This window comes from Neodiprion lecontei, chromosome 5 (assembly GCF_021901455.1).
Source record: "Neodiprion lecontei isolate iyNeoLeco1 chromosome 5, iyNeoLeco1.1, whole genome shotgun sequence".
NCBI classification, from domain to species: Eukaryota; Metazoa; Arthropoda; class Insecta; order Hymenoptera; family Diprionidae; genus Neodiprion; species Neodiprion lecontei.
This window is the reverse complement of record NC_060264.1, coordinates 23,164,179-23,184,880: the sequence shown is the minus strand read 5'-3', so window position 1 is coordinate 23,184,880 and position 20,702 is coordinate 23,164,179. Positions and strand designations below refer to the sequence as shown.

Genomic DNA, 20,702 nt, shown 5'->3' with positions numbered 1-20,702 from the left:
ATGAATGAAAAAAATGACCAAGAAGAACGGCCTAACCGCTCGTGCCAATGTATCAATCGTGGTTTCAATCGTCAAGAATCTCTGTACAAAAAGCTTTACTTGTTGAAAAACTATTCCATACTACTGCAATTCTGAATATATAAATAATTTGCTATTACGTTTCACATCATTTGCATCTGGAAAATCGCTTATCGCATGTGACATTCGTGAAATCAGCATTTCAACAAACCGGGATATTTGTCATTTTCGTGAAGCTCGTCACGTGGCTTCCCATGATGCACCGGGGCGCGTGTATCGTATCGTGACGTGTCGTCGTTCGGTCAGATTCTCCGAGTTTACGTGGAAGAGTGTGTTAGCGGCGTCCGTTCCCGTCACTCGTTGTTAGCTGTCTGTCCGCGGTGCAGTTCGTCTGTAATCGTCGTTAAAGAATCCATCTGCGCCCATCCACTGGGTTTTGCTAAGAAGAACCTTTGACTTTACATCAACTTCGTTACAGTCAAAATCAAACAAAATGGTAAGTCCATTTTACCATCATAAGATCTAACTTTAACCTCGTTCTCATCGTATGATGCTCCTTAGCTCGCGGTAACGGTACATATTGCTAGAAATTTATTCAATCGAACGCAGTTTTCGTTCCTGTCTTTACCATATATGGCACAGAATTTACCCAATGATGGTGTACTTTCAATTCTCATGAATCTACACACATATGGTCCATCTTTCAGTTTTCACATATTCACCAATTTCATAGTTCGCTTAAGGCTAAGAAGTGGTTCTGATTACCCAAGTAGCAATGAAAGGTGAAAAATACGGCATGTAACAGGTTTCCTACCGTGCAGTTTGAACATACCTCTGTATACTCAAAATTGTACCTGTTCACAGCCTGCAGCTCCAAGTTCCACATCTGTTGGGGCAGGAGGACGATCCCCTAGCAAAGTAGTTGCTCCAAGAGCCAGTGGTGGAGGCACAGTTAGACAGCGAAAAACAGCTCCGGCTACCTCAGCCAGAAATCGCAACACCGGCACGAGCTCTGGTGGCATGTGGAGGTTTTACACCGATGATTCTCCTGGCATTAAAGTGTAAGCTCTGCAGACTTGAATTTGATTCAATCAGGGTTGTTATAGACTTGGGAAAAATTGGGGAATTAGAGGATCTAGTTGATATTTCTTCAAATGGTAACTATTAATGTGATGACTTCATTCCTGGATATTAGTCTATGGTAAATTCTATTAATGCTATGATTTTCAGAGCATTCTACCTACATATCACAGCAATACGAATGACAAAGGATTTTGTCTCATAGTATTGCACAAAGACTTCTCAAAAGATACAAATACCATCATATTTTAGTGTGAAAAATACAAAAAAATGAAGAAATTTCGACATTGATTCAACTGTCACCTTGATCTGAATGATTGCATAGTCATGTACCTGTGCTAATTATTCGTTATTTTATTTTCTCGTTTACAGTGGACCTGTACCAGTCTTAGTGATGTCTCTTCTGTTCATCGCATCCGTTTTTATGCTTCATATTTGGGGAAAATACACTCGCTCCTAATTATCCTAAATAATGACGTGCAAATTAAAAATTAAACTGAGATAAGACATGAACTATGCCCTGTGTGATTTGTGCATAATGAGTAATCGTTACCTATATCATAATGTACGGAGCAAGGAAGAACACTTTTTCAAAAAAAATTCAAATTCAATCACACACGTACAGAATCTAAACAAAAAGAACTGTGTCGTCCAATGGACGACGTCAAATGTACGAATGCAATATAAACTTCCATTGTCAAACGTGACTAAAGCGATATATTTATTACACATGTAGCGCACAACGGCGATCCCTTGTCATTGGCTTGCTGTGTGAAATGAAAATTAAAAAAAATTATTGTATTAGGCTCTCAAACACGTTTACGATATTATAGAGAGAGCAGTTATATACTGTCTCAAATTTCATTCCAATGATTTTACACGAAAATTTCAGCTTCCCAATTCAACATACCATGTAAAATATTATACAAATAATGAAATATGCGTCTAAATTACGAGTATGAAGATCGCCTCATGTATGGAAACTTAAGAATAATTCAACAAACTAATCGTTCGTAACTGGCGAGATTTTCTCGTTTCACTTGTACCGATTGATAATGATGAATAATTTATTTTATACGTAAAATGAAAACGGTGGTAATAAATATCAAATATATTGTTGCAGACTCGGTATATTCTTAATTCAAATTCCGAACTTCAGTCACTACTTTTATCCCAAATCAATGCTCATCTATTCATTACTTTCATTCTTTTTCATTAGAAAACTAAATCGCAGCACAGGAACTGAAATATTAGTAGCTCTCTAAACCCGTGTAAAATCGTTTATATGTACACTATTTACAGTATTATCATACAAAAATATATAATATATGTGTGTGTATATATATATATACTATTACGTGTAATGTGTTTGTTATGTATAACGCTCTTATGTACAGTATTTATCGTACATAGCCATATAATAACTACCATGATTTTCATACGCTAAGTTCGACCAGTTCTTTTTTGTCTTTAAATTCATCTAAAAAAAATGGTATATCAATGATTTTGCACCTTCTGATCGTCGAGTATTTCGGTCAATAAACGCCCCGGTATTTTGGTTCTGCCGCAGGCGTAATTCAATTCGATTTTGTCAAGACACTAATTAAGAAATAAAAGAATCCTAGAACAAGATTCAGAGTGTCTCGAAACGACAAGAGAAAAGAGAAGATAATAGCACAGAACTATCTTGCGCCGCGGCATCTGAACGCTACTGTGTTGTGTACAACTTCGTTAAAAAATAACGATACAAACAATGATCAGTTCATCTTCATATCCGACGGTTCAGATTCTTTGTGTATGGTAATTATCATCTTCTCCTCACTCGACGATTGACTGTCAGATGATCCTTCCTGTGTCGATGTTGCTGCCTCCTAAATAATATGATTCATTGTATTAAAACACTGAATCACTTATGTTTTAGGAAATATTCTTTGGCATTTGTGAACTTTGGCTTTTATGACTACACCCTGTCTTATCAATTGTTAAAAAACGTGGCCAAGTTGAACATCAACGTACCTGAGAAGCTGGAAGATCACTGTGAATTGCTATTATACTAACAGGCCAAGATTTTTCCTGGGGTGTCTCCGCTTCTAGATCTCTCTCAGGATCATCGACGTCAGCATCCTAAAACAACAATGAGCAATACGGTTATTGTCATGTAATGTTTTCTCATAAAATAGTCGTCAACGATAGCATAAAAAAAACTGACGACTGACCCCACTGCGAAGTTTCGTGTGAGTCTTAATGTGTTTAGTGAGATGATCGGAGCGCATGAATTTCTTTGTACACTCTGGGCATTGAAACCGCTTCTCTCCCGTGTGTGTCCTCCGATGTCGTTGCAGTTCGTCCGATCTTGTGAACTTTTTACCGCAAAATACCCAACTACAGACAAACGGCCGTTCTCCAGTGTGCCACCTCAGGTGCGCTCGAAGATGACTTGTTTTTCCGTAAACCTTGTTGCAGCCTGGAATATGGCATACATGCTGCCTCTTCCGTGTCATATCCCTGTTTCTGTAACAATGATAATTTATTGACAACAAAGCTTTACAACGAGTGAATAAAAAAAGTCTCCTGATATGCATATTGATTGCCCACCTGTCGCCATCGCCACAATTTGGACAGGTACAGGCAACTCGGCGACGATGCTGTTTGTTTGGATCAGTCTCAGGTGCCGACGCAGTGGTGCTTGCCTGATATTGCTGCACTGGTGGGGCAGGAGTGCTGGGTGTAGGCGCGGACTGAATCGTTTGCACGATCTGCCACTTGGATGGTTCGTTTCCCTCAATATGAACAGTTGGTGCAGCGGTAACAATTTGCGTTCCGGTTGGATTTGAAGGTAACGATTGCATGGAGGCCTGTTGCAGGGCACTGGCTGGGATGACCTGGACGTTTCCCAATCCAGGAATATTTTGTACGGGAAATGACTGCAGAAATCCATTTGATGCATTCATCCCAGCTGCTGGCTGGAGCTGCATTATGTTACTACCGACACCCCTCATCATTCCACCTTGCGAAGTAAGGTTTGTCAAGGCAGAGGCTGGTATCAGTGTTAATTGTTGTCCTTGGGCGCCTGTAGAGTTGTCAATTTTTTATACATGTAAAATTTAATTCACAAGTAATTAACGCCGAGTGGAAATGACAGAAAAAAAAAAAAAGCGACCAAACTGCAAACAATACCTGTGAGGGTGATAGGTTGCATTGCAGACTGAGTAGTTTGCGGTGCTTGAATATGAATGACTTGACTGTTGGCTAAATGGCTTGGATCGATACTCGATACTTTGAGGTCTCCTTCGACACTGTCCGGTTGCCTAGTCAGTGTTGACAATGTCTGAACGTCAATCTTCTGCCCATCCTTCGTTGTCAACATGTTGCCGTTCATGGTTCTCCCAAGAGATCCTATTCCAACCACCTGCAGCACATAATCATAAATAATATCTAGACAAGCTTCTTTTAGCTGCAACTTGTCTCTTTTAAACAGATGGATTTATCCAACCAGTTTTACCTGAACATTGCTTGGTGTACTGACTGAAGTGCTCCATGTAGAAACAGTTGGGGCTGGTGTTGAAACTTGTTGCACACGTTGCACTTGATGTTGCTGTGGTTGCTGTTGCTGTTGCTGCTGTTGTTGTTGTTGTTGTTGTTGTTGTTGTTGTTGTTGTTGTTGTTGTTGTTGCTGCTGCTGTTGTTGGTGTTGCTGCTGCTGCTGAATAACTTGCTGTACAACCTGCTGTACTTGTTGCTGCTGCACATGCTGAGCTTGTGCGACTTGTTGTTGCTGAACTGTCTGGACAACCTGCTGCTGCGTTTGCTGCTGAGCAACTTGCTGCACAACTTGCTGCTGCGCTACCTGCTGAGCTACTTGTTGAGCAACTTGCTGACCCTGTATGCAATAGTTACCTCATTGTCTAACAATTTCATAGGGGTTTTTGGTGGTACAATCAAAGTAATATAAACTTTGAATTTTATTGCTGGCAGATCTTACCTGTAAACCTTGCAGCTGTGACAAATTTGCAATTTGTACTTGTTGTATTTGTCCATTGGGAGTAATAATTTGGGCCATTTGTGGGATTTGCTGTAAGATGATCGGATTGTATTTCAGTAAAGAATTATGTCCCACCGATAATGGTGCATTTTGACTCGATGACTAATTAATGCAATAAGGATGCTTTGGATATATAAAACGGCAACAAACCTGAGTAATTTGCGGTATCATTTGAGTAGTGGGCATGTTGAATACATTGGACAGAGCTTGTACGGGAAAATGTACAGTCTGATAGACAGTTTGTCCATTGCTAACGGTGACTGGAACCTGAACAGGTACGGTTTGCTGGACTTGTTGCATTGGAAATTGTAGAGGTCGGACCTGCACACTCTGCCCTGAAACATCCAGGCTAGCCTTGGAATCTGTCCGTTTGCCATTGTGGACGAGAAAGGCGACAGTTAGTCAGTGAAAGCAAAGCAATGAAGCAAGTTTCACCAAAGTTCAGCCAGCTAGATGTTAGAAGCAGCGATCGACGCAGCTGAGTTTACAAGTATTAGTAACAGCTCTCCAAGATGTGCAATTGAAAATGTAGTCAGACATGCAGGGCAAAACTGTGACAAGAAGCGAGAGTCAGCATAGGTAGGATGAGAAATATACCTGTTGGCAACTGGACAGTTTGTCCACCGATGTTTTGTAGGATGGAAGTGGGGAAAACATTGGGTGTTCTGATCAGGCTGACGGGATGCGGAGTTATCAGAGTCTGCCCGCCGGCTAGCTGCACCTGCTGCCCACCTGTCGTCGCAAATTGCATTGTCGGCTGAGACTGGTGGTGAGTAGTCGCGGCCGACATTGCTGACGATGGAATGAACAGGGCCTCTTGCCCGTCAATGTTCACCGTTTGCATCTGTGGAATCATGTTGTAACTCAACTGTTGCTGTTGCTGTTGCTGCTGTTGGTGTGGCTGCGACTGATGCTGCAACGTTCCTTGAGTCTGGCCACCGACGAGTTGAGTATTCTAGAATATATTTCAGATACTTGATAACGTTCATAAGCCCGTTCATAATAAATATAATATCTTGTTGAGAAACTAATACTTATGCAATTATACAAACACACTTGTAAGAACTGCTGCGGCAGAGCTTGTACAGAGATGGTTTGCGCCCTTTGTTGATTTTGGTCTTGTTGAGCATGTTGCAAAGGCACAAAGTTTTGCAATTGTTGCAAGGTAATGACTTGTGGTTGTGGTTGTTGTTGTTGTTGTTGTTGCGCATCATGTTGCTGCTGTTGTTGTTGTTGCTGTGCAACTTGCTGCTGTTGGAGCTGCTGTAAAACATTTGCGTTTAGAAATCGGATCTGGGGCTGTGCATTTTGCTGCTGCTGCTGCTCCTGCTGCTGCTGCTGCTGCTGCTGCTGCTGCTGCTGCTGCTGCTGCTGCTGCTGCTGCTGCTGTTGTTGTTGCTGTTGTTGTTGTTGTTGTTGTTGTTGTTGTTGTTGTTGTTGCTGTTGCTGTTCCACAGCTTCTTGTTGTTGCAACGGGTCGTGTTCCTCGTCGACCTCCTCCTGATAAAAATCCGATTCTGTTAGCACCGTAAAAAATTAACGCCCGACATGTATACAATTTGTACCAAATGCATTAATATTCAGTAACTGACAACGGGTTTTGTGAAACGGCAACGACGCATGGTTAGCTCACATTTGCGGTTTACCTACCGTCGTATCTGAGATGACATCCCTATTCGGGTCCACTAGGGAAAATTGGCCCATGGCCCGCGATAATAAAGTTACAATCGTTTCGAGCGCGATTGTAGTTGTAGCTGATTAAAAAATCCCGACAATACGAGGACCGCGATCAACGGTCGACCCGAGCCGAAGACCGAATGCCGTTGACAGACGTGCAACACGGTCGGTGCTAGGAAAACTCGCGGGCAGCTGAAACGCAACGCTTGGCACGCTGGACGCCGCCGTCGTCCAGCGCCGCGAGAGAGACGGCATGAGAAAGAAAGAAGGAAAGAAAGGAAGAGAGAGAGAGAGAGAGAGGCGTCCCTCCGCCTCTTTTGCGACCCTCCCTCGAGCCCAGAGAAGTAACACCGCTCACTGAGGCCCCACGCCCGAACTTAAGCGGTACTTGTAACGCGAATCGAGATTCGAAACTTTATCACGTTTACAATTAGATGGGACCTGAAATGTTCTCCGCAAGACAAAAAAATGTTTCATAATCCACAGTCGAACAAACGAGGTCTCAGCAGTCGTAAGACCGGGGCTCTGTAAGAACCCGACGAAATCACCGCGCGGTACGTAACTGTGGCGATCGTCCCCCTCCCCGTCCCAGGGCGGCGAATGACGCGGAGAGGCGACGCTGGCAAGGACGGCGGGTACAAAAAGGAACGGCGGACGGGCGCGAGGCCGGATAAACGCCTCTCATCCGCGTAACCGACTCTCACGCACACACCTACCCGCGGTATCAGGAAGGCCTCGCGCGGCCAGCCTCCACCCACTTTTCCCCGCGGACTCCACCTAGATCGCGGACCGACACGTGCTCTTTCGTATCCCCGCGCGCTCCTGTTTATACCAATAATAATACACAAACGATACGAGAAAGCTACTCGCTGCCTGCTGTTTCTGGCTTACCTTTGGCTGAATCTTGACTGTGGCCATAGTACGCCGCGGAGGGGGATGAAGGAGCGAGGACGAACGAGACAACGCTTTTCGAGGACGAGACGACTCGCTGCACGGCGCTCGTACCAACTCAAGCAAAGAACCGTTGCATCGTTTCGAGCGTACGGCGTGCTCCTCGTTAAAGCTGCACTGTACTCCTCCGAACACAGAGCACAACACTTGCGATGTATTCCTCCGCCGATCGATATGTTAATAACAAATAGAAGAACACTGCGAACAGTTTTACATTCGTCCAACAAAAATATTGGCGCACACGACCTTTACTTGTCTTCTCGACGCATCATTTACATTCACAGGATCATCTCATAGCACGAGCGGGAAACCACTTCTTACAGTCATTCGGGCGTCGCGACGAGTCAACCGAACAAAGAAGCAAGGTCTCTCGCGCGACTGTCTCGCTTGAAAACGGGAAAATCCACGGCTACCTGGATCACGATAATCGAAGCGACTTAAAACCCAAACAAGATTCAACGCTATCGGTGACAACGCGCAATTGTATCATGTATTTTCATCGGTGGGTAGCCGTGGAAAAGTTACCCCATACGCATAACAGTAACAAAACACTCGACACTTTCACGGCTCCGTTATACCGCGAACGCGGGACCCTCCTTTTGGGCGATAATAGTACAGAGTTACACGTATTTGTATTTACGGAGCCACGAGGAGTTGTTGTCCCGTGTTTGTATCGGTGACAAAAACGTGTTCGTGCTCGTACTCGTCTAGATTCGCGTCGTGTATGGAACTATTTGCTTCACGAGTGGGGCGGTACGGCGCGGCCCGCGGAGGCATCACCAAGTGCGTTCTGCGAACGTGGCGCGGCTCTGGCGGCGAAACTTGACGTCCTGATTGGCGGCTCTAAGGGCGGCCCTCATGGGCGGCCCCTACCAACCGCTCCCTAGGCAACCCAGCACGCACTCCTTGCGCCGCGGTCATCCCCTCAATTCGGCTTCGCGAATGGTGGCTAACCTCCGCGCATCTGTTTCATCGGACGCCGGGTATGCGGGCGGAAACCCTGCTCCGAGGGGCAGGATACCTCTTCTATCCTTTGCCGTCTACGGCATTACGCGCGTTTCTCTCCCTCTGTGCCGTTAATGTCTTCGAGAGCACTAAAATTTCTCCGATAGATCGCGCCGGAAATGGTATGCCGCACGTTATCCATGTGGAGCAACAAGTGGTAGAAGTCAGGGGGCTTGGTCCACGATATTTCAGGTATCTTGCACTGTTCTTTTTTAGGTTGATAATTTGATATTTCCACCGGTTTCGAGCCAGCTAACTGGTCCGATAGAGCCTTAGAGCATAGAGGCATATCATAGAGGATTGACAGGCTAACTGAGGTAGAGAAAATCTAAAATATTCGAAAAAGTTGTGAATATATACTGACATAGGTATGTATATACACACAGGTATATATCATACATGCTTGATCGAACCCTAGTGTAGCGAATCTTCCTAGATGTATTAGTTTCTCTTACAATTTTTGTCACGTGAGTAGCAACTGCTGGCAACTTCGTTGATGGTTATTTGTTTATAACAAAGTGTCGGTAACTGCTTATCTACAATGAAATATTGTTAAACGCTTCCGGTAATCACTTTTTTTTTTTATTAATTTTTAATACTGTACCAACCGCGGTCCGCTTACGTCGTCAAGAAATGTGAGAATTCTTCCTAAAATTAAGGAGAATTGGAAGCTTCCGGGGAATATATATATATATATATATATATAAGAGGTTTTTTAGCATGAATTTTAAAAATTGTCTGATTCACGCTTCGCTCGCCAACCTTACGGTGTTTACTGACTTTTTTTGTTATTTTTCTGTACGACAATTACGGAGAGCTAAAGGCGACAACTTGAGAGAATATGAGATTCTATCGGTAAACCGAATGTCAGAATTGCTGATAAGTTAGGGTATTGCAGATGTTGGGGCAGCTCATTCTAAAATGTGGATTTTATTTCTACATGCCAATTATATAAGTAATATTGTACAACTTGATTCAAGGTCTTTTTGCCAGTTAAAAATAGTAAGAAATTTAGGAGGATTTTCATTGCGGGTTAGAAGAATCTAGGAGGATTTCAAAGTTACCCCAGGAGACTTGTGCGACAGCCATTTAGCATCACTGTTGGTGATTTAAAATCATTTCAAATATACAAAACTGCGGTTTTCAATAGAGTAGATTTAGTATTGCAATTATAGATTACGTACTGATTACAGAGGCCAAATCACCATAACCGGTGTATGCGATACTAGTATGTACAGTTCTATAAATAGTAGTACATACTTGCTTATATACTTTTGTACAGATAGTGATCGGTTTATAATAAATTATGCAAAGTTGATTGTTTGGTTAGATGAATCGTTAGATCGGGTTTAGGGATTTGGGGTTACTCAGTGATAAAGAAAATTACAAGTTTTGAAATAAATTAAATATTTTTATAGCTTTGATCTCTGATAAGCAAATTTTTACAATTTATCAACTCATCTTATTCCCTTTTTTCATTCCTCAAATAATATTCAGCTCACTAGGAGAGGTGAAGTACGTACTACAAGGCGAAGTCCCGAATAATGGATGTGCTTGAGTGTTGTATACAACCTATAGGGATGTGAAGGGGTAGGAAAGCATAAAATGGTAGAGATCGTAGGATGTACTTATAATAGGTACAATAAATAACAATTAGAAAAAGATCTCGACACAGTCTTGCCAAGGTTCCCCTTCTATAAGCCACCACCAGATCGCTCAACGCTTATTTTTTTCTTAAGTATGTCTTTCTCGTGCTGAGCTTCTTCCATTTCTGCCATCCTTGCGAATCGAGAGTAAGCTACGTGACCAGACTTGATTGCCGACATCATCTGTGTGAAACATAATTATCCAGTTATTCACAATATTGTTACATGCAATGCACCATGTAAATCAATATACTATCATGGGATACTCATGCACAAAATAATGCAAACACCTAGTCGCTAGTCACTAGATATTAGTGGGTGGGAATTAAATTGGTTGAAAGTGCAACTTTGCAGGCATACATTAATAGAGATAAATTGTATTAGGTATAATGCGATTGAAAATGGGAGCTGTTAAAAAAAAATTGGGGTACAAATTCTTAATGAGTCGGATATTGCCGAGCGAAAGAATTAAACAGTTGTAATCATGACAAAGAGCAGCGGCGAAGGCGTCAAGTCAATTAAATTCGTAGCAATTCATACATTGACTTATACAGGATGAAAAACGAAAAAGCAAACAAAACAGAGCTGTGTAAAATCGACGCGATATGCTCATACACGCGAATTTTTCATGAGTGAAAGACAGACCTGTAGATATTCATCCAGTTCGACTTGACCGTTCATGTTAGTGTCGATTTCACGTAAGATTTCATGAAGTTCCTCACCAGGTACTTCCTTGTCGCCAAACAGCTGCAAAGAAATATTCGGCTCGTTAATGGCGAAAATCTATTTGATTACCTGCAGATAGTCCTGGAGTTCCATTTGCCCATTGTACGTCATATCGATTTCATTAAGCAGAGTATGAAGCTCTTCTGCCGACAGCATTATACCAAGACCCTGGATTTTAAGGTGAAATCAACTTTAGGCTTTCAGGCGTACGTCGTAAACCAGGAGATGACCATCGCTTTTCAATTTTTGTGTAGAAAGAATCTCAAGAATGATCAACCCCTAGTTTATAAATGAATGAACAAGAATACAGCACGACATTTTGTGTAGCGCTATTCCACTCAGTGACATTTCCCCTACCTTCAACCCGCGCCTAATGTCGTTAATGGAGACATATCCTTTACGGTCTTTGTCAATGATCTGGAACCGTTTGATATACAGCTGAATCTCGTCCTTGGTAAGATTGATGGGAATCTTGTCTCGGGATGCACGATTCACCATCTGGCCCATCTCGTTGGCAAGAAACTCGCTGGCCTCGCGATGCTGCCGTTGTTTCTCCTCTGCCGACCAGTTCAGCTCCTCTGCCATAATGTCAATGATGCCCGGCAGAGCTTCTTGAGCAGCCTGCACGTTCAAGAAGGCGAGCCTGAGTCTTCGCGCAATCATGTCAATTGCTGTCCTCGCGTACTCGCGCACTCCATATCGAATCTGTGATATAAAGGACATTGTGATGTAAATATACGCGTATGCGTACGAAGGTATGCATCACTTGCACAAACCTCAGCGTCGATATATGGGAACTCTGGATGTACTTTCTTGCCGATAATTGGCCACCGCTTTCCAGTTAGAGCCGCCATCTTTGCTACTGCAAACGCTCGGTCACCGTAGCTCTGCGCTAAATGCTGGGCTACTTCACATTCCAAACCAAAATCCTGCACAAGTCTGATGTACATCGTCGGTGTAAAGCCATGGGCACCCTCCAACTGCATGCCATCAGTCTGGCAACCACTTGCAGGTTTCAAATTGCACGCTGAGAAATGTTACAATACTGATAAGTAATGCTTACAATGCACGATTGACGAAACCATTCTTAATATCTGGCTATTGATGAACAAAATGATATGAGATAAGCCAATAAACCTTTAACAGCCGCGTCGACTGCCTCCATAGCCATGGCGCGATATGTAGTCCACTTTCCACCGGCAATGGTTACGAGATTCGTAGAACTGACATGGACAATATGATTTCTTGCGAGGGATTGAGTGTTGGGCTTGTTCGGGTCTGAAACAAGGGGCCGGATACCGCTCCATGCGGAGAGCACGTCACCTCGTCGCACTTCAACGTCCGGATTTAAATAATTTTTCACTTCCTGAAGGATGAACATGATTTCATCCTCTGTGGGTCGCGGGTTGTGGGTGACTTCGCAGGGCAGGTCAGTTGTGCCAGCGATTGTCTGTTTCTGCCATGGCAGGAAGAAGATGACGCGACCATCGCTGGTGGCTGGATCCAGGAGACCCATCTGATCGGGACTGCAGTGAATCAGAAATTATAAATTGTAATCTAATTGAACTGTCCAAAACTGATGTTAATAAGTTTCATTGAAAGATTTGTACTGTCAATTTAGATATGTGATTATACCTGTAATAGCCCGGAAGAACAATGTGAACTCCCGATGAAGGACAGCAGATCTCTTTCACAGTCTGATCATCCATTTTTCGTATGTGGTCTGTAAATGGGCCGGTTGCATTTATTATCGCTTTAGCCTTGACGTCCCATTCTTCACCCGTCAACTCATCTTTGAGACGTGCGCCGACTAGAACTCTTTTCCCATCCTGCATAAATGTTCAATTTAAATATGTAATACACATGTGATGTCACACGAAGTGAGTCACTTGTGACGAATGTATCTTCGTCTACTAACAATGTCAAGTCCTTTGAGTAGATTTACAACGCTGACGTGGTTAGCAACTGTAGCTCCATGCCTCGCCGCAGTCAATGCAACTGCCAGGTTCATTCTAGCATCATCTTGCTGACCTGTTGAGGTAAAGCATTCCGCATTATCAACGTTATTCGAAAAACTTTAATGACACTGACAATGCAAAACTGCAACAGACCATCGTAGTAGACGATGGCTCCTGTCAACTTGTCTCCCTTCAACATAGGGAATAACTCCAGGGCATTGGACTTGCTCAGATAATACGAGGACTTGACAGTTTTGCTACCCGCCACAACGTCATACATCTTAATACCGAACCAGTAGTAAGGTATCTGCCACCACCTGTGCCGTGAATAACAGATATGTTCATCTTTATGCATAATTGACATTTATAATGCGTAAAGTGAAATGAAAGGTATACGTGTAGACAGGCAGCATGATAGGTAGAGGGTGGGCAAGATGAGGGGCGCTGTGGAGCATGGAAGCACGTTCGTGTAGAGCCTCCTTGACCATCCTATACTGTTCAAAGTCCAGTTGCATGATGGCCTTCTGCAGATAGCGAACGCCTCCATGTATCAATTTGGTGCTCCTGGATGACGTGCCAGAGGCAAAGTCATCCCCCTCAATGAGAGCAGTTTTCAAACCTGTGCATTCATCAATTATAAACAATAAGGCATTGTTTATTCGATGCAGGTTTCCTTCAACCATGACGCCTGCACATTCTCACCTCGGGTTGCAGCGTCTAAGGCACATCCTGCTCCAGTCGCACCTCCTCCGATTATAAGAACGTCGTAATTCTCTGACTTTAGAGACTTGATCTGAGACTCTCTTGTCGGTAAGGGTCGTTTCGGAGGCCTCGACACCTGTTGCTCAGCGAACACCTGTAAAAGAAATTTCATTTAAAAAATGCTCTATATCACAGACTAACTGCTAAGATCTGATACTTGCTTAGTAGCATTATAATACCATGTCTATAGGTGTGAGCTTATAAATAGCAATGCAAACTGCAGTTACAACATACCGGCAAACACTGGTATTTAATTCTTATAGGGTCTGTGCAGTTAGTGTTATGCATAGGTATCTATGGGGCATTTCACGTCAACTCAGTCAACGGTTGACCATGACATTTTTTAATTTTACCAAGGATTTTTCTTAAGTTAGTACGAGCCCTGAAAAGCTTCAAAAATATTTTCAAATTTTTTCAATCACTCGTCTTTACCCTATGATTTTTTGAACCCATCATCAACAACCAAATTGATTTTTATGAAACAAGAAAAAAATATTGGGTTCCCGAAATGAAACAGTTTCACTGCAAGATTCAGAGTGGGACCGCGTTTCTTTCTATTTCTTTTATCATTAATTATATTTATTTTTTTTAATTTTTCTATTTTCATACCTGTTAAAAATTTAATATAAAATTGTGAAAAAAAAAATTATAAATGTATTTTAGAACCAGAGAAGCAATAAAAAAAATCAGTGATATAGTACATTTTTAACAGGTGTGAAAATAGAAAAAACCATTAAAAAAATAGAAAAAATGATTTAAAAGATAGATAAAAATCGAGTCCCACTGTGAATCTTGCATGAAATTGTTTCATTTTGGAAACCGAATGTTTTTTTTCTTGTTTCATAAAAATAAATTTGGGTATTTTTGAGATGGGTTTAAAAAATTATTAGTCCAGTAGAATTAGGTCAAAAAGTGGCAGATCGTGGTTGTGATTGGTGGGAAGCCAATTTTTTGTGGAATGGGTTCCTTTTACATATAGAAACATATTCTGAAGTTGCGCCATCTCAAGCTTTTCCGCACAATTATTTAGAGACGTTTAAATATTCCAATTTCGGGATTTTCTCCTTTTTTAGACCATTTTTCCTCTATTACTCGTAAAGTATCGACCCTACGAGAAAAATGTATAGAAGCAAACTTGTTCAAAATCAAATTTTACACACGGATACGTTGTTTAAAAAAATTTTAAAAAATTTTTTCATCGCCAAATTAACGATTTTCGATGATTTTTTTATCGAAAAAAGTACTTTTTTCACACGTATTTTGCAAACAATTGAAATCGAACAATCTTTCTCTGGAGGGTCAGAAAGAGTACATCAAACCTTCATGAAAAAGCATGCGCAGCCCGATCGCTGTGCGCTCGATAGTTTTTTCCGAATATCATTGTTAATTAAGCCCGATTCGAGAGTTGCGTTATCGTAATTGTTAACGTGAGCCAAAATGAGGCCTTCTGAGTTGCTGCCGATTTTTTTTACAGATACCTGGGACCTCCCCCTAACGTGTCCAACAAGTTTTACCATCCTATTGCAATTATTATGAACTAGGGAATTTTCGGAAAAATGACTCAAATTTGACCTTAGCAACAAATGCTAATAAGTTCGTCAATTATTGTCGGAATCGAATTCGGGAAAGTGGAACAGTTAGAGCAAAAGAAGACGCAACTTTTGAAACAAGACTCATGGTAATCGGACAGTTTGTTTGTTAACTAGAACACTTCAAAGTCGAAGTGACTTTGTTAATTAACAAATTACGATTTCGACATTTTACGAACGCTATTGTCTTCTTTAATATCAGTACTTGATATGCCAAACAATGTTTTTCAAGCTTCTAACTGATTTCATATCGAAAATCAAGTGAACAACTTAGCTTGTTGAGGCAAAAAGTGCGCGGCAGACCGTCGGGCGCCGTGGTGGGGGGAGAAACTCGCCGCAGCCGGCAGCCGCAAAAATCGAATTCACTGTTTCAATAACGTGCGCGCGTTTTTTTTCGACAATATCTCGGGTTCTAATTGACGTATTTTGATGATTTTTTTTTTAAATCGATATGCCGAGTCGTGAGTAACACGAATATCGAATCACATTCAACAAATTCTTTTATTTAAACACTCAAAATCGGACGGAAGTATAAATCTCGGTTTTTTTCGTTGCTAATCATTAGTTTATTCATGAAAATTTAGATTTCCATGCTGAATATTCGTTCACTTTATTATTCATCATTATGATAAAATGAACAAAATACTCCCAAATTTAAAAAATTTAATAATATTATTGTTGTGTTTGTAATATGTTGCAAAAATCTGTATTATAATAAGTGAATTATTATTAATTAATCAAATACAATATTATTCATTATTTCGGCCGAAATAATTATTTATTATTATATATTATTGTTGAGTTTGTAATATGTTGCAAAAATCAGTATTATAATAAGTGAATTATTATTAATTAATCAAATACAATATTATTCATTATTATGTTTATTACGAAATATTGAATAATATTGTATTAGATTAATTAATAATAATTCACTTATTATAATACTGATTTTTGCAACATATTACAAACTCAACAATAATATATAATAATAAATAATTATTTCGGCCGAATTCGGAAAAAACTATCGAGCGCACAGCGATCGGGCTGCGCATGCTTTTTCATGAAGGTTTGATGTACTCTTTCTGACCCTCCAGAGAAAGATTGTTCGATTTCAATTGTTTGCAAAATACGTGTGAAAAAAGTACTTTTTTCGATAAAAAAATCATCGAAAATCGTTAATTTGGCGATGAAAAAATTTTTTAAAATTTTTTTAAACAACGTATCCGTGTGTAAAATTTGATTTTGAACAAGTTTGCTTCTATACATTTTTCTCGTAGGGTCGATACTTTACGAGTAATAGAGGAAAAATGGTCTAAAAAAGGAGAAAATCCTGAAATTGGAATATTTAAACGTCTCTAAATAATTGTGCGGAAAAGCTTGAGATGGCGCAACTTCAGAATATGTTTCTATATGTAAAAGGAACCCATTCCACAAAAAATTGGCTTCCCACCAATCACAACCACCCTTTTTCCTAATTCTACTGGACTATATAGGGTAAAGACGAGTGATATAAAAAAATTGAAATTTTTTCCCCAACTTCTCAGGGATCTTACTAACGTAGGAAAAATCTATGGTGAAATTAAAAAATGTCATGGTCAACCGTTTACTGAATTGTCGTGGAATGCCTCCTATATATCTACTTCACATTACACGTGCACTTATTACATACAGAGGCCAGGTAGCAGAAACCCAGAGCGTTGCTAAATGATCCCAGTAGTTCCAATGAAATAGACTATAGAAATTATAACGTTCGGCGAAAAACTATCCACAAGACTTATCGTAACAAGTTGATCAATAATATATATTCATTGCAGCATATTTCAATACGCATTGTGCATTTCAGTAAGTAAGACAGTCCACTGTGTGGGATTTCGTGACATCGTCCAACAATAAATCCAACACAGGTGATTATAGCTCAGGGTCTAAACGATTTGCTAATAGCAAATCGCACGTAACAGCCGTCAAGGGTTTCACGGCATAAAATTTAAACGCTTTGCCGTGGGCGATAATCATTGAAATTGGAAAGGACGCGTAAATATGCAAAGCAATTTTGGGATAGCATTAAAATGTACCGAAGCTGATAAATCACGAGCTTTGTATATATATAACTAACCGTGTTCGAGTCCGTGAGGAAATAATGAGAGGTGATAACACCGGCACCGACGGCACTCGCTCCGGCTGCGAGGATGAGTTTCCGCGTAGCCATTAGGTAGGATGACTCGTAACGTCGATGTTCGCTATTCAACTAATCCGCCCGTCACCTGAAACAGAAAAATCGTTTAGATCCTCGAAGTCACGTCAACTGAGCCGTCTCCTGGACGCGGATCATCTCAGTGATCCGAGAGTGCGTTATCATTGGCCGCAGAAGTTGGCTTGGCCGAGCACGTGGGATTTCGCAACTCACGCGCGCCGACACAAGCATGGCGGGCATGGCATCCAAGGTTTAACCCTTTGAGTCACACATTATTGCTCGGAGTCAACTTTCGTAACGAGATAGGATTCTATGGTTTCTGGGGTCGCTGATTGCGAATCTGAAATCACATTTGGAAAACCCACAACGGCGGACCCAATATCGTGGATGAAAATTTAAAATTTAATAAAATCGTGTCAAGACACTCTATGCAGGGGTTTTCGGGGTCGCTGATTCGATTCGCCATACTGCATTTTAAAAATCTAATTTCAGATTCGTAATCAGCGACCCCAAAAACTTATAATGTATGTAGAACATATATATATATATATATATAGGGGTAACATTCTCGATAATTAATTATTTTTGCAATCAATTTGTTTGTAAAAATAATATCGCTTAACATTATATCGCAGTAATTATTCTCGACTATTGAAAACCCATGAATATACTATAAGAAATAGCAAAAAACCGCAAATATGTTTTCAAAGTTTTCCAAGTATACAAAAAATGGATGTAAAATATATGGTAGGAGTACTTACCACTATGACTCAAAGGGTTAATAGGAAACTGCGCGACGTGCACGTGCCTGCCTCTTATACGTATGCATGATAGGCATATATGTATGATACTCATCGTGGTTGTACACATATTTTACGCACAGTTTAGCGCTAAAAATGCTTTTCCTGGCAGTAGGCAGATATGGTATGTATGTTTGTATGCACGCGTACGTGCACGTGCGACATGTAAAGGCATGCTTAACATGCGTACAGTTCGTTTTTAATTTCATGCTGGTTTGAACGGGTTTAGCCTTGGGGATTAGGAGCGTGTGAGTTCGTGCATCTGTGTTTGAGATACGCTGGATCCGACACTCACTTACGAAGATTATCAGTTACGAAATTGTATTACGTACGCACGTGAATACGTCGGGAGATTTTTTTATTTTGTCTGTATCCAACGCACTAGACGTCTTATCGTCTTATCGCATGACTCAAGATCAGCCAGTCTAGCGTTTTATTGAGGAAGAAGGATCAGTAAGTTTAATCCACTTGCGTGAAGGAGACTTACGTGAGTTTGGATCAGGTGTCGAGTGACTGTTTGCACAGCTATACGACACGATCGCCTACTAATCTATTTCTTTGCATTTACTAATTGTATAATTTATAGTCTTGGGCACAGTTTCGACGACGAAAATGAAACCCAATTTATGTTTCTCATATCCACGATACTGCCTTGTAGTTATGATAAATTTCCGTAACTTTCCGAACAAACAGTCCACCAAGAAAATCTCAACTCCCTGCAGATATCCGCATTGTTGATTACAAACTTGCATAATAATTATCAGCGTGATATGTTTTCTTTGTGATGAGCTCATTTGGTATGCATCTTATTCCGAAAAACAATCCAGCGAACAAAAAGATTTTACTGCCTCGTTAACGAGACAATTTAACTTCTTCATATTCTTGAATTAACAATACGTAATTCATCTCGAAGAGGGCGGAAGAATCGAAAAAAAATACTCGCAATTAGTACGTAACACGATGGCTAATATTCTTCAATTGTACCCCCCTGCAAGCTGTGTATTTATTTTGCGCGGTACTATTTATACGAAAATAGTGCACGGGGCGAACTTGCGATTGTGCCAACAGTTTAAATGTCATATCGGATGATTAAACGCGGCGGACACAATGTGACTGTAGGTACGCATGCAACACGAATACCATTGCCACATACCGCCGGCCCTGTGAATTGTGCAAAAAAATGTAACTCAACATAATGTGACGAATCGCTAAACTGCTACGAGAGTAAGAATAATCGATGGGGGACCCGATTCGAGGGATCCGCAGTTCGTCGGTGCGTTGCCCAATTCGCCGCAAATAACAACAGCGAACGTGTGTGTGCAGGTCGTGCAATTTGCGAAACACCCGACACTCCGACAAAACTGCTCATTCCGAAGCTAAGGCCGAACATATAGCATTATACGTACATGATGAATGCGTCGGCTCAGGGACAGTTGTATGGCGTTTCGTGTACCACACCCCGGAAGAACTGGCAATCCTAGGCCATTAACGAACTTATTTATATCCCCGGCGAGGAGGAAGTATTTCAGAACGAACGTCTCTTCTCACCTCCGTGTTCCCGGGGGCTGTGGAAACGACGCCGTGATACAATACACCGGGAAGAATACGCGAGTACGAATCACTGCTTCCGTCGAAATGGGAAATCGTGGTATAATACCGCGCTATGATGCTACAGAGGAATCAATTGCCGCTGGACGAATGGATGAGGGTCGCTATATCGAGGAAACCGCGTGCGCTGCCTTTTTCCTAGTGGGGATATCGCGGTTTTCTATCTTACGCAGCGGCGCGATTACGTATTCCCGGAACGTACGGGACGCGAATGCATGCCTGCACGTGACTTCTTTTGACCTTGTCAGAGGAATTGGCAATGAATTTTCGTAAATCGAATGGTGGCTGTGTAGTGGAGAGGGATGCAATGGTACTCACTAATGTGCAGGGGTGCGAAATCATCCAGCCCTCGTTGTTCACCGCTCTTCAAAGAAGTCGAAACACGGACTGGTAGCGGCACATTATTTTTCGCACACAGATGAAACGAACGCCTCGTCCACGTTCGGTGAATTATTACATGTACTGACAAGCTCGCGACGGAGGTCCAATCCCTGGAAGTCCTGGCGCCACCAACACCGGCGGCAAACTAACAACGCGCCGATCGCTGCCGACGCCGCGCACGATCTGTCACAATTCCCCCTGCGCGCAGAATCCGGTCTTGCTTGAGAGGAATTTTTAATTGTACACGTAATGATCAGCATTTGTA

At 41.6% G+C, this 20,702-nt stretch overlaps 3 protein-coding genes across 7 annotated transcripts; 1 reads left to right on the top strand and 2 right to left on the bottom strand.

Moving 5' to 3' along the window:
* Window positions 1-40: 40 nt before the first annotated feature.
* On the top strand, window positions 41-2,222 carry LOC107224130 (protein transport protein Sec61 subunit beta). The gene is made up of 3 exons (XM_015664065.2): window positions 41-514; window positions 883-1,079; window positions 1,471-2,222. Exons 1-3 carry the CDS (start codon window positions 512-514, stop codon window positions 1,556-1,558), a joined length of 288 nt encoding a protein of 95 aa, XP_015519551.1. The 5' UTR covers window positions 41-511; the 3' UTR covers window positions 1,559-2,222.
* On the bottom strand, window positions 1,699-8,507 carry LOC107224128 (mediator of RNA polymerase II transcription subunit 15). Of its 3 annotated transcripts, none has more exons than XM_046741681.1 (11): window positions 7,709-8,507; window positions 6,197-6,640; window positions 5,738-6,095; window positions 5,291-5,502; window positions 5,081-5,170; window positions 4,601-4,978; window positions 4,276-4,507; window positions 3,694-4,168; window positions 3,315-3,609; window positions 3,115-3,222; window positions 1,699-2,969 (listed from the first exon to the last, which is right to left on the bottom strand). In XM_046741681.1, the coding sequence occupies exons 1-11, from the start codon at window positions 7,733-7,735 to the stop codon at window positions 2,856-2,858; spliced, it is 2,733 nt and encodes a 910-aa protein (XP_046597637.1). In that variant the 5' UTR covers window positions 7,736-8,507; the 3' UTR covers window positions 1,699-2,855. The 3 variants fall into 3 exon arrangements, with proteins under 3 accessions (XP_046597637.1, XP_046597636.1, XP_015519550.2); XM_046741680.1 differs by lacking the exon at window positions 7,709-8,507 and adding an exon at window positions 6,791-7,041; XM_015664064.2 differs by lacking the exon at window positions 7,709-8,507 and adding an exon at window positions 6,791-7,040 and having other exon boundaries at window positions 5,291-5,475.
* A 1,656-nt stretch (window positions 8,508-10,163) lies between these two features.
* Window positions 10,164-20,592, bottom strand: LOC107224132 (glycerol-3-phosphate dehydrogenase, mitochondrial). 3 transcript variants are annotated; one of them, XM_015664071.2, is made up of 12 exons: window positions 20,375-20,592; window positions 17,571-17,718; window positions 13,806-13,959; window positions 13,500-13,722; window positions 13,257-13,420; window positions 13,064-13,176; window positions 12,781-12,974; window positions 12,283-12,671; window positions 11,922-12,172; window positions 11,503-11,850; window positions 11,215-11,313; window positions 10,164-10,602 (listed from the first exon to the last, which is right to left on the bottom strand). In XM_015664071.2, exons 2-12 carry the CDS (start codon window positions 17,661-17,663, stop codon window positions 10,468-10,470), a joined length of 2,163 nt encoding a protein of 720 aa, XP_015519557.1. In that variant the 5' UTR covers window positions 17,664-17,718; window positions 20,375-20,592; the 3' UTR covers window positions 10,164-10,467. The 3 variants fall into 3 exon arrangements, with proteins under 3 accessions (XP_015519557.1, XP_015519555.1, XP_015519556.1); XM_015664069.2 differs by lacking the exon at window positions 11,215-11,313 and adding an exon at window positions 11,065-11,166 and having other exon boundaries at window positions 20,375-20,590; XM_015664070.2 differs by lacking the exons at window positions 11,215-11,313; window positions 20,375-20,592 and adding exons at window positions 11,065-11,166; window positions 19,855-20,082.
* Between the last annotated feature and the right edge of the window lie 110 nt (window positions 20,593-20,702).